Source organism: Cupressus sempervirens, chromosome 5 (genome assembly GCF_028749045.1).
Source record: "Cupressus sempervirens isolate cs-2001-9-10 chromosome 5, ASM2874904v1, whole genome shotgun sequence".
NCBI lineage: Eukaryota > Viridiplantae > Streptophyta > Pinopsida > Cupressales > Cupressaceae > Cupressus > Cupressus sempervirens.
Genome location: NC_143122.1, coordinates 436,777,391 through 436,791,117, shown reverse-complemented (window position 1 = coordinate 436,791,117; position 13,727 = coordinate 436,777,391). Strand labels below are relative to the sequence as shown.

Sequence of the window (13,727 nt, the reverse complement as noted above, 5' to 3'; positions counted from 1 at the left end):
GCTCTGTAGGAAAGGATAAAGGAGATGGAATCCCGTTTACCTAGCCGCTTGAATAATATATAGAGCAAAATTGATTCCCTGGACAAAATGTACAAGGAGGCTAGTACTAACATTGAGCTGGGAGTCATGGCTTCTACCCTCTGCCAAATTCAATGTGAGATCTTGGAAAGAACTATTGTTTTGAGTTGCCACTAGCAGGAGCAAGATGAAGAAGGCTAGGGAAGCGAGACGTGTGACAAGGAGGACGACTAGGGAGCTGGAGACATCACCACTTGGCAATATGAACTCTACCAACTGGAGAAGGATTGCACTGTATCAAGCAGGCTTGATAACTGTTCCTCTTTTGTTTTTACTCGTTTTGGCTATCTGTGGGTCCAGAGATATTTATGTTTTAAAGAACAATTTGAACTTTTTTATGTTTAAGTTTGATAACTGTTATGACAATGATCTTTGCTGGCTGAACATTATGGGACATTTTTTGGTTTGATTTCCGTTTAAGTAAATTGCTTGATAGGCTTAGTTCTACGATTTCCTGGAATAGTAATCTTTCTGTTTATACTATGAAAAATCATAGTGATGTTTGGTTAGTGTTGATGTTAGCTATTTTTGATAAATTTTGTGGAAGGTATAGGTTACATGGCTGGTTTATGATGCTTTAGCCTGCAGCTTGGCTGTAATGGCCCAGGGCAGTGCTAACTTTCTGTAATGGTTCTACTGGTTTAGGACCTTTTCCCTGCCTTCATTATCAAAAATATAATCCCCTTAAACTTGTCAATTTCCACAAGAGGAAACCAAATCCACAAACTCACCTTATTTCAAGAATCTTCTACAGTGTGATGAAGCCCTAAAATTATGCAAAGGCTTCCATTTGTGAATTAGTGTTTGAGATTCATATCCAAAGATTTCATGAGCATGAACAAAACTACGTGCTTTACATCATCCATGTCATAGATGGACAGATTTGGGGATGCTACAATTTTAATGATTCAATTTATTGATGAAATACGAAGTCAAGATTTTGAGATAGAGCACCCAGATATTGTAGGAGTTTTGTGAATTGATTATTATCATACCTGTGCATCTCTTCCTACCCCTATCGGTCTCATTGATACACATGGAAGAGCTTATTCATCCCAACCTTTATGGAGCTTACTGACATATTGAGCTAATTTCTCCATTTTCATAAAATACTGAAATCTCAACTTTCAATATTGCTGTACCTGTTTGCAAGTCTGCAGACTTTTTAGACAAGAGACAGACAAAAGACAGGATATATTAAGATGTTTCAATGAAGATCACATTCATACAGGAATGGCCTAGATACCAAGGGAATCAAATTAAAGAAATCATGATCAAGTGCGTATGCTGGGAAAAGTGTGAACAACGGATTAGTATACATCAATGAATCAACAAAAATAATCAGTATAGGTGACAAGCATTTGATGCAAACGATATAGAGCACATGCCTTCCAAAAGTTTAAAGGAGATGCCAAATCTGAGTTCAAGCGCTAATATGGATTTGAATCATCAGAGTGTTGGTGATTTATCAGAAGTGAAGTTACAGTGGTCTGCAACCAAAATAATTGTAGTACAAATGCTGAAATACGTGTTTGATGAGCCTTCATGATATCTTGAAGTAAACAACACCTTCAAATTGCTCAAGTGATTTGGGTTCTGCTCGTAAAAATCAGCTATGTTTTGTTGTTGAGCATTTGTCCTGAATTAGTTATCGTATTTTACTTGTTGCCTGTATAGAGGCTATGGTTTCTAGAAAGAGCATGATTATTGTTTGGAAGGATTTGTCCCAATAGAGAGTTTTCAACATAGAGATGGATCACCAATATTCAAGGTTGTAGATATGCCAGTTAGTAGATGAATAAAAAATAAGATAATATCCAACATTGCCTTGCAAATCGAATGCATTCAGATGAATTCAATAAAATGGAGGGTGAATATGAAATGAATTCTGGGAAAGCGCCTACGTCTGGTCCCTACTTGCATAGTGCTCGGTTAAAGTGGCTTCCCCAAAATGAGTTCACACGATAGTCTCCAGGACATAGTGACAATTCCAGACACCCATGTTTCAAGCGATATAGATGATGGATGTTGTCAGAATTTTTTATGATGGATTAGTGTTTCTCACACACAGGTTTCAACAGTGCTTCAAAATTTACTGGTGAGAGTAGAAAGAATTGCCAGTGAGAGGATTAGCATTGGTGCATTTTGATCTTAGTTTAAGAACCAAACAATTTTTTGATAAAAAACAATGCAAACAATATATTTCTCATTGATTCTACAGCAAAATTTTTTTAGGGTCATGTCTGCATGTGCTACTTGATAAATTATATGAGCAGTTGCTTAGCGATATTTAGAAACAATACACAACTAGAAATCACGGGAAAACAATGATTGGAATACATATACCGTCAACGTTTTGAGCACTCCTCCCCATTCACACCTAAAGCAATCAAATGCGCTGTGCCATATCTATATGGATTTATCGATCAAAACTCTTGGTGGCAACAAGTTTGAGAAGGTGGACATCGTATCCAACGTGTGAAGGTCATTGCTGTCTAACACAACACCGTGGAATCTCCTCATAAACCATCATACAAACACAACATAGCAACCATTATTAAATAGCATGGAGTATAAAAGCACAGGTTAGCGGAATTGTGAATCAAATTTGATGGAACCCAAATAGAAGATATCAAATCTAGAATACGCAGAAATAACAATCTATGGCTATACGACAACAATAGTGAAGACGAGTGCACAATATGAATTGGCAATAGTAAGACGAAATGCCATCAGGCGTCTTCATAGTTTGAATGATAATCAACCAGATGTCAGGTCACCATTGTTTCCCAGTGACGTGACAACAAGAGTATTTATCAAACATGTCAGATAATAAGCAATGCCAAAGTAGTTAAGCGGTTATAACACAATTTATATAATAATAAGGTTGTGATATATTTTTGTTAATGAAAAGATGCGATAAGGTTATAAGAAATGTCTCTTTTAGCAAAGGATATAGCACTTCGAAATTAAAAGATATATATAGACAAGTATTTGTTTGAACTAAGGGAGATAGTAGTACAATTATTAAATAAAAGATATCCAGATTGTTTTGTATTGAGAAATAAGGATGATAAGGCATGGCTTTGTAAATATAAATTCAAATATTATCTTTTTATAATGAGTAAAAAGCTTTTTTTGTTTATATTTATCTAAGGTAATGAGATTAAAATTATAGTGTGGATTCGTCCTTTATGATCAGTAAGGAGATTATTGAATTATTCTGCCAAAGCTTTTGAATTGGATTTTTCTGCATTCTTTGTTTGACAAACAAGGATAGTGTGAAATAAATTTGTGTTTCCTCATCTTTGTCTAATTGGATTTCTCACCAAGAAAATTAAAATTCCTTTTGAACTAACATCAAATTGCACATAAGATTTATCTCTTGCAAAGCATAGGAGTAATTGATGATATCTTAAAATATATAGTCTTGTAAAATTGTACGTACTAATCTTTGTTGTAGTCAACTCTATTGCCCAAATAAGCGAAGGCACTGGTCTTTTATTGAAATATAATCGTTGGGCTTATAGTTAGTAATCTATATATTTCTTTCTTGCTAGCATCAACCCAATTGTTAAAAGTTTGTTAAAATGTTGAGTCATTTCAAGTATTTATTTAACTTTATTTTGCTTGATTTCAAGGACCTTGCTAGCTTAAGAACTCACCAAGTCTAAATTTGCTATATAAAAGCTTTGAACAAGGCAATCAGGTTCGAGGTGAAGGTTTACCCGCCTAGGTGTAGCAAAGCCTAAAGTGCAGTGGAATCAAAATTATTCCCATTCGTTGGCTAGAACTGATCGAGTAATCCTATTGGAGAATTGACAAAGCTCTTAGATTTCCAATCTGTGGTTTTGGGAACCAACACTATCAACACCACTATTATCCAAGCAATAAAATTGCATATTATTTTGCCAATCCATATTTGAACACAACTTAGTGTGAACAATCTCGAACACAAACACACAACTAATACATTGTTTATAGAACCATATAATCATCTTTCCGGACCACAAAACACAAATCTTACCTCCAAAAAAACCTTCTTGCTTTATTGCCATGTTGAGAAGATACTTGACATCCAGCCTCGGGGGAAACAGATTCACATGAAAAATTCCCCCCAAACCCTGCAGTTTGAATCATTCAACAGAGGAGGAAACAACATCCCGAATAGATGCCAAACCACCTTTTGTGCTCTTCATCAAATATGTCTTGTTCTTTTCTTTTGGGTCTTCTGCAATCGTGGAACATTCATCCCATTTATCCATACTTTTGCAAAACCTTGCAATCTTGTCATGTTATATTTACAACAAACCAGAACATCCTTTTTCATTTTTGCAGTTTCATTATTCCTGACATTGATGTTTATTTTACATTCAACCTTTTTGTGTCCATATCATAGGAATATCCATTGAATTTTTCAACATTTCTTTTCACTTTCACTCTACTGAAGTTCTTAACATTTCTACTTATTGTACCATCCTAAAAGATGAGCACCGTTAGTTTTTTACTCATTTTAGCCTCATTTTATTATGTATGGGTTCCTGCATTGATTTCATGCTAACACTTATTGGACCCTCTAGTCAATATTATAAAATCTATATTAAATCAATTGATTCAAAATTCGGGTTAGCCCATATTCTTGAGTGTGCTCCTCTATTTTTCCTCCAATCAAATAGTTCAATTCATCTCCTAGGACCTATCTTACCATTTATGGGCTTTAAATTCTCTCATGACCTCAAAATGAGCTGTACCTGAAAATCGTGCACTTGGTGACTGTCCGGGTCCCACAGTCCAAAGCTGAGCCTGATTGGTGGGTACAAGACACCAATGGCATCTTCTACCTAGTACATGGTACCAATGGTACCATGTTCCATAGAATTGAGGCCCAAATTTGGCCTGGGGCCCTATGTCGGGGTATTAGCAAGAGATTTGGTCTTGTGGTGCTTGCCTGAGTTTTAACCCCTGAAATGATGGATTGAGTATATAAACCCCCTATCTCTCCTAGAACTAGGATGATTCATTATCAAATACAATCATTCACTATTGAGTTTCTAAGCATTCGTGATTAATCAAGCAACTAGAATTGAAGATCTCTTCTATAATTGAGTATCCAACTCTTCAATCTTTCAAAGCAAACCTCTTCGTCTACATCAAGCAATGTTGAAAACTACAGCATTAATTATTCAAATAATTCCTTTTGGATCAAGCCATTGCATTAACATTTGTGATCACATCGAAAGAAGCATTACACTGTCAAGATATAAGGTGATTCACATTTTAAATCTAGTTTCTATTTCATCTTTTGTAGGCAATTTTCTTTCATTTTCAAGGTTACTTTGTAAACAGGGGTTTGACTAAGGCAAACCCCTTTTGCAAATCTTGTTTCCTTTTTTTTTGTGTAGCAACATGTTGTGGAGCCGTAGGATAAGATCATGAAAGACAGGAACTGCCAGATGATCCGTGGAACTTCAATTGAAAACATCTGATACAGATCATCATTGCCATCATGTCCAAGGTACATGTCACTATTACTGTCATGTTCCTTGCATTCTCTTCCCAGATTTTAGCCACAGGTTAGATCTGCATTTTGGTTTTCATTTCTATACATTTCAGCTCTTGGTCCTTCTGTACTATTCTGTTAATTTCAGTTTTTCGGCTAATTGCCTAATTAACCATTTCCTATATTCCATTTCATCATTACATATTTTAGAGAAGGATCACTGTCCCAATTAATGTTTTACTCTCTTCTTGAACCTAGTAGGACATCTTCCTTCCAAAATGTACAGTTCATGAAAAGGAGAAGTGATTTACCCATCTATACATTGCTTCCCTTTCCTTTATGTACACTTATATTCATTCTACTTATTCACTCAGCTACCTTATTTCCAAGCTTATTGCAATGATAATATCTTCCATTAAAAGCATGCCTTCCTTTTTTGTCTTGTACATTCATTAACTCTATGGCCTACATTATTGTAAGAAGAAAAGACTCTATCAAAAGATGAATAGTTGGAATGAATAGGAGGTCTTTGATTCATTAGCCCCTTTTTGTCCTTTGCCCGCATCTGATCTACCAAATTCTTTGTCTTTCATCTACTTCGAGTTTACCATTTCCTTTTTATCTTCCACCTCCTTCTGGTCTACCAAATCCTTTTTAATCTTCCACCTGTTCCTTTTTGTCTTCTTGCTGCTTCTGAGCTACCGAAACCCATTCAACTTCCCCCAATTTTTATGATTATTCTTTAGTAATGCCAATCCACTTTGTCTTGTTTGAGTGCCATCTCAACTTCATCTCGCCGTCTTCCATTGTATTGAGTTAGAAAACACAAATTCTCACATATTTCTTCAATATAATAGATATTTCCGTTAGTTCTAAAATCTTCGACAACCCTTTTACTAGTCTGTTTCTTCTTGATAGCACAATTATCACTTTTGAACATAATTTCATTACCTTTCTTGTACATTTGACTAACACTTAACAAACTATGTTTCTAAACTTCAACATCATAAACATCATCAATTCTATGTTTATGTGCTCTCTCTTCTCCTGCAAATCTGATCGCCCCACCATCACATTCTTCAAACTTGATAATTTTTTCCTGTCTCCCGTCATATGATTTGAACATCCAAAATCTATGTTCAATGCTCCTGTAACAATTGTAGTATGTAATGCGATTTCCGCTTTCTTTTGTGAAATAGGCAGACACAAAGATTCCTCAATTATTTCATTAGTATCCTCGTCTTCAGATCAGTAATCTCTATGGGACATAAACTCTCTTTACCCTTGTCTTTGAAATTTATTTTGTTTGTGAAATCACCTTTCTTTTGATTGCCTTTTCTATCATCATCTTCTGATTCAGTATGATATTCCTTATACTTGCAATTGTTAGTAAAATTTCCCATCCTTCCACGATTAAATCACTTAAGAGGAAACTTGCCTTTGTATCCACCAGTGCATTGCTTGAGTCTTCTTGAATGAAATGCTTTATCTTCCTCCAACGTCTTGTTTCTTTCATGTTCAACTTCTTCAACAACTCTGAACACCATCACTCTCTTTTCCCTTTCATCTTCTGCAATCTCAAATGCAAAAAGTGAAACAATAAGTTGATCAATTGGAAACTGAATTAGATCATTGCTTTCCCTTATTGAACATGCCATTTGTATGAACTCCTTCAGTAGGGTTAATAAGATCTTTAGTATAACGTCTTCGTCTTCTAGATATCCACCAACACTTAGGATTCTATCAGCAAAATCTGTGACTTATATAGATCTCAATACTCTCATCTTTTGTCTTTTTTAAGACCTCATACTTCTGTTTTAGGTTCATTAATCTTGTTTATTTTGCCTTTAAATCTCCTTCATATACCAAGACCAACTTATCCCATATCTTTTTAGTACCTTTTAAAACTTTCACCTTCTCAAATGTTGTGTCACATAAACTACTAAAAGCAATTGCTCCTGCTTTCACATTAGCTTTTTTTTTTCATAAATAGTAAAAGGTCTTCCAAAATGAGGATAGAAACCAATTTGAATAACCTCCCAAATGCCATTCTGTAATGTTTCCAGATATGCCTCCATCTTGTCCTTGCAATAAGGAAAATTATAGCTATCAAATATCAAAGCATGCAAGTGTAAATTCTGTGCCCTCCTAGATCTGCCTCAAGCTATTAAGCTTCTTCAAGAGGAACTTTGCTCTGCTACTGATTGTTGAACAAGCCTTGGATGCTAAGAGGGGGTGCGGGGGTGAATCAACATAAACCACTTTCTCTCTTAAGTAATCAACTATCTTCAATCTTCATTACTTAAGACATTAAGCAAATGATGAATTGAAACAATAACACACGAACACCAAGATTTTTGTATGTGGGAAACTCAAACTAGGAAAAACCACAGTGAGGACTTGCCCACAAAATAACTTACTGACAAATAGTCTGATTACAAAGACAGTAGGAGCTCATTGCTTCATACTTTCAACCTGAGGTTCTTTGCCAATACAATACTGAATACAGATAGGAGCTCTCCGAACTAGCAAACAAAGGCTCCCTACCAAATTAGAAAGATACAATTTGTGCACCCAAGACTCATTGTCCTAGAGACATGGTACATACATTGCTTCTCAATAGGTGAATAGAAATTCTCCAGATAATGAAGCTGATGTGCACAAGTCACCGTCAACCTCAACCAGACATTGTTACTGCCTTTTCTTCTTTGACACTCCCAAAATAGAAGCCTCATAAACCAAACTGTACTCTTTCAAAACTTTGCGTATAAATCTTCACTTGCTTGCTCACAATCCTCTTACCTCTTTCAAATGCACACACAATACTTATATACAAGATAGATCATTGGAGTATACAACAAGGTTGGCCATGCACAAGTTGGCCATGGCAAGAACAAAATGCAATAAGGTTCCTTGCCAGAAGCATCCAGACCAAGACATAGATTTTGCATAACATGGACCCATCTGGATAAGAGATAAACATTAAGTAAATGGGTCACACATAGCACAGACCCATTCAGATAAGAGTTGAACATTAAATGCAATACCCGGACCAAAAACTTGAAGCATGATCCACTCTACGAGAGAGATGAGTACATTACACATAGCCCAATGCCAGATCCACAAATATTGGAATAACTTTCATAGCCATCTCAAACATTTAGTAACACATTGCCCTAAGAATCACACCAGTTGCCAGCTGTATCCAGACTTCCATGTGCTATAGTGAGTTCTACAGGCCACTTTAGAAACCAGGTCACTTGCCATCAGTCCACATCAGAAGCCATCACAGCACATCTCCAGATCAGGCCACAAACTGATCATAACTGCATCACTTGATAACACTGTTTCTGGATTACTAAGAATAGTTTCCAAATCACTAGGAAATGCCACAACCTAGACCAAAACCTGAATACAATTTAAATCACGTGTACATCTTCAACCTTGATTTCTCAAGTAGAAACCTTCCTAAAAACACAATTAAATAACTGTCATGTTCAACTGCATAGCTGTCACTGAACCACTGACACCCAGACGTAACCATTGACTTCCAGACCAAATAAAATAACTCTAAAGCGTTGGCGAACATCATTCTCACAATCTCTTGAATAGATATATGTAGTCCACTCTTCTGAATACATACCTGTCTTCTATTCTTTTGTAGCACTGATTAGATACTTATCTTACACAACTCTCTAGGTTTTGAAGCACTAACATGTCTAACACACAACCTTCCTTCTTTCCGAACCAATATCCTTCTTCTGAAGAAAAAATTTACCAGAACATGACAGAAACAAATATCTCTGGACCACAGTGTTAGAGAAAACACCTCAATCACCTTTAGACCACAATATTTGACATCAAGACAACCAGACATATTTCCAACAGATAACGAAGACTCGATTCTCAAACTTTTTATTTTTGGTTGGATGTGTATGTACCAATCACATTTCTTGAGTGTTAGTGAATGGATACGTTTGTCCCCATTCATGATGTAGTGAAGTGATTGGAAGTGTTTGTCCTGAGTCGCAATAGTTGGTGATTAGGATTGGATGTGTTTGTCCCCAATCATAATTGTTGTGAGTAGATGTGTGTGTCCCTGTTCATGACTGATGTTAGATAGATGTTTCTGTCTCTATACAAACCTGATATAATACCTTGGATTGATGTCTTAGTCCCTATCTGTGGATGAAAGTATAGTAAGCATGGCGAGGCTTGGTCTACTGTTATTTGATATGAGTAGATATGTTTCTCCCTTCTCATATCTTATGATGAACTACAAATGTGGTTGTCAATTATTGTGATATACTTTCACCCCATGTTCACACAAGTGGGGTGTTAGAAATTTGTGTTTGCACTTGTGTTTAGGTTTACTATAATATATATATTATATGGTGAAGTTATGTAAATATTAATTTGTTGAGGAGCGACTTAATATAATATTATGTGCAGTTATACGTGAGAATAATAATATGAGTTGTTAAGACAACTCAAACAAAGTATTTGCTGAGATTTGAGTTGTTAAAGCAACTCATTATATTTAGGAGAGTTATTATAGGAGCTTCCCTATAAATAGGATATGGAAATCCTATAAATATGTCATTTTTATTTGAATGAAAATGTAAAATATTATCTATGCTTTAATGATTTTGCCCAAATTCTTGTACTTCCCTATGCCTTCAAAATCTTTAGCATGAAATGATTTCCTTCTCCTTCTTTGATTTAATCCAAATATAAAACTAACCATATGGCTTATTCCAATTTATTCAAGAGACTGATAAAATTTTTGCTCTGGAAAATTATAGGATAAGTGGCATGAATATGATCAAGGCTTGGACAAGTATTTCTTGTTTAGCTAAATAAAGTATGGAGGGAACAATGGGCCTCCATGGTCAAGCATCCAATAGGTAAATATTTTTCAGAAGTGTATGTAATTGCAGGTTAACACGATGGAATTTCAAAATTAAAAACAGCATATAAAGGGCATGTAAAATATGAGAAAACAGAAGATTGAAAAGGTAAGATTTAAACGATCTCTGAATAAAACTGTAATTATGTGAAAGTATAGAGGTCCAAACAGAACAAAGTAGAGGGAAAGCTGAAGGATATGGCTACGATGACTGTTTTCTGTTGTTTTGGAGGCATAAACAGGTTTTCTTCAGAAGATAATCATTTTTTGCAATCAGCTCATCATCATGAGCAATGCATGTGTTCTTTATACTTATAGATATTCTTGGCAAATCGTATTCTACTTTGTCTCAGGTAAAAAATCAAATTTCAGGATGACGTGCGAGGTGGTTGTCAATGTGATATTAATACAAACACTCATTTCATACACAATTTGTCAACCGTGTAGGCTAATGATCATTTATGAAATCTGGAACAATGGTTGCAGTGAAAGGCTTGACATAACTAGGTTGTAGTGATGTGTAAATGTGAAACATTTTACTTATCTACACACTTGCAACGAATACCGCTGAACTGGCTTATATCTGCCACAGTTCACATTTGGAATAAATCATAGCATTGCTGCAATTTGTTTGTGCTCATGGCAGAATTCTTTCAAGGCTTTGTAGGGAATTGGAATCCTGATATCAATTTTGCAATTCAAAGGCTTTTAGAATGACTATTCGAAATCAATTTTGCAATTCAAAGGCTTTTAGAATAACCATTCAATTGCCTCGTGTTTAGATGCTCTTATCTTGTCTCAACTACAGAAGGGGCTTCCAAATGTACGACCGTTAACATCTGCAAGAATGATCCTGGAACAATTGGTTTTGTCTCAGGATGATTTTGTTCATCATGACTCTAACAACACTTTTAATTTATATTTATATATTAATCAGTACCTCTGAAAACTTTGATGTCTCAAATTAATTCAGCTGTGGCCATCTCCAATAAGGGTTGAGTTTCTGCACTCGAGTAATCCATTCCAGCAACTGCATGAAGTCAGAAGAACACAGGTCATTTTTAGTGTCATTTCCTAAACTGTTTGGCTATTATTAGTTTTGTAACATACTGGGTAATCAAAAGTTGGTTACATTAAATTGACACGTCTAGGATTTGTAAAGAGATTCTAACTCATGCTATGGGTTTTAATACAAAGAGGTTTGCAGCATTGTTTTCTACTTATTATCATTTTCATTCCTTTTTACAACCAGAGAATTTCATTGTTATTATATTTTATGAGTTTTGGGTAAATGCTACTGATATGCTGTAGTCCTATGCAGGTCTTCAGGGTTATTTTTATGCTTCTTATCAATTATGTACATTTTGTAAAAGTCGATGACCACTGGAATGACCAATATAGAGGCACATTGGAATTGATCAGGGCAAGACATTTCCTGGTTCCTTTTTGATGAAATTTATCAATGGACATTCCATAGTTTGGATAATGTTCAGACAATATGATAATTCATATGCTACTTTATTAAATATTATGTAAGTTACTATGTTACATATTTTCTTAGATTTCCTAGCTTTTTTTTCCATCTTATGGTGGAAAACCAAATTGACAAGGAACCTTCTTGAATCTGCATCTTTTTGCTCATCAAAATTTGTACCATTTGTGGCTTTTGGTTATTGACTTTATTGTACAGGTATTCCATTTGGATAGATTTATTGCAAAAGAAACATTTTCCTGTCATGTCTAATGCATTAACTGCCAGAGCTAATTTTTCTCTGGCCAGTGCTATATAATTGTGTGCTAGTTTTCTGAACACAATTTCCTGTATGCCTGTGATATTTTATAGTAACCTATCACATTCTGTTTTGAACGAGGTTTCTGGTTTGGAATCGGGTTCGGATGTGAGTTTGAGATTCGGGTTTGTTCAAGATTTTTTTGGGGTGGGTTCGAATTCGTTTTGGGTTCGTCCGTACAAAAACATATGTTTTATATATGTATGTATGTATGATATGTATATGTATGCAGCAGAAAATAATTTCATACACCACTATGCTAATAGTAAAGCAACATAGCAATATACACCACCATATATATATATTAGTGCTTTAGTCCAAATAGCATATGTTTTCTCTTTTTAGCCTTTTTTGTGGTCTATTTTAGGGTTGGAGGATTGGGTTGACTAAGATGGACCAATTTTTTTTTTAACAAAATAAACAAATTCCATTTTTTGGTAAAATCCAGCATGGGTCCTGCTGCAGATTTGGCAATTTGCCATAGAAACTACAAAATTTGTGTTGGGTTCATCTAACAGAATTTGGACAGACTTTTGCAAGAATATTGTAAGGACCAGACTTCTGCAAGAATGGGGCCAGACTTTGGGCTTGCCAAGGAAGAATTTGGTAACATAGGTTTTGAATGATGATAGTTTTTCTTAACCTGTGACAATGTCAGCTCGCCACATATTTTATATGATAAAAGAGGGTAAATTAAAAGCTAGAGTCGTTTTAAGTCTGGAAAAATAAAATATGAGAGGTATTATTTGCTTATGGCTATCAAGTGCCTATGAACAGACAAAAGTACTCTTTCCGCAGAATTGCCAGTTCATAGATTTTCTGTTCCAAGGAATTATTTGGTTGTATAAAGAGAGTTTTCTTTCAGAGCTCTTTGTCATATATTTGCATGTGCCAAAAAATTCCCATAAAGAACCTTGAGATTTGCTGGTTGATCACTAATGATCTTAATTGCACTGATAGTGTCCACTTGAAATATTTAGTTCTTTATTCACATTGTACATGTGATGGAACTCCAATGTATTACTGCTGTCTCTAGCTAGGTGGAAGAGACAGCAAATTTAATAATGAGCCTTCGCCACTATTTTAAGCATCGAGTGCTCAATTGACCAAGACTTTACTATTTGAATTTGTAGGACCATCTTTTGCATTGTCCGATAGCTCAATGTCAGCCATGCCATGAACAATCTAAGCAAATTCTGACCTATTCTGTGGTTGCTGTGTCCAAGGATAATAAAACTTGCTGCTTCAGCATCTTTAGAAAAGATTTTTAGGCCCCAACATTATTTATAAAAATGAATTTAAAAAAGGCACTGATGCCAGCTCAATTATGATTGGGTTGTTTTCTAACATCTGCAAATAGCTTTGACATGTTCCGAGGTAAGGGATTTGCTAGAGTGTAAAAGAAGTCTATAAGTATTTCTATCGCAATTGTACACATTAGAATCCAAGC

The 13,727-nt window shown here is 35.3% G+C and overlaps 1 protein-coding gene across 2 annotated transcripts in view; it reads left to right on the top strand.

Annotated features, from left to right (window-relative positions):
* Positions 1 to 12,193, top strand: part of LOC149556654 (uncharacterized) — a 54,533-nt gene extending 42,340 nt beyond the window's left edge. Inside the window, exons 2-3 of one of the 2 annotated variants that reach the window (XR_016364740.1) lie at positions 11,461 to 11,541; positions 11,809 to 12,193. Coding sequence is in view for 1 of the 2 variants with exons in the window: in XM_089831078.1 (XP_089687204.1) it covers positions 11,809 to 11,867 (59 nt within the window). In the remaining variant the exon portion in view is untranslated. The remainder of the gene's footprint in view (positions 1 to 11,460; positions 11,542 to 11,808) is intronic. The other variant, XM_089831078.1, reaches the window with a different exon arrangement.
* The last annotated feature ends 1,534 nt before the right edge of the window (positions 12,194 to 13,727 follow it).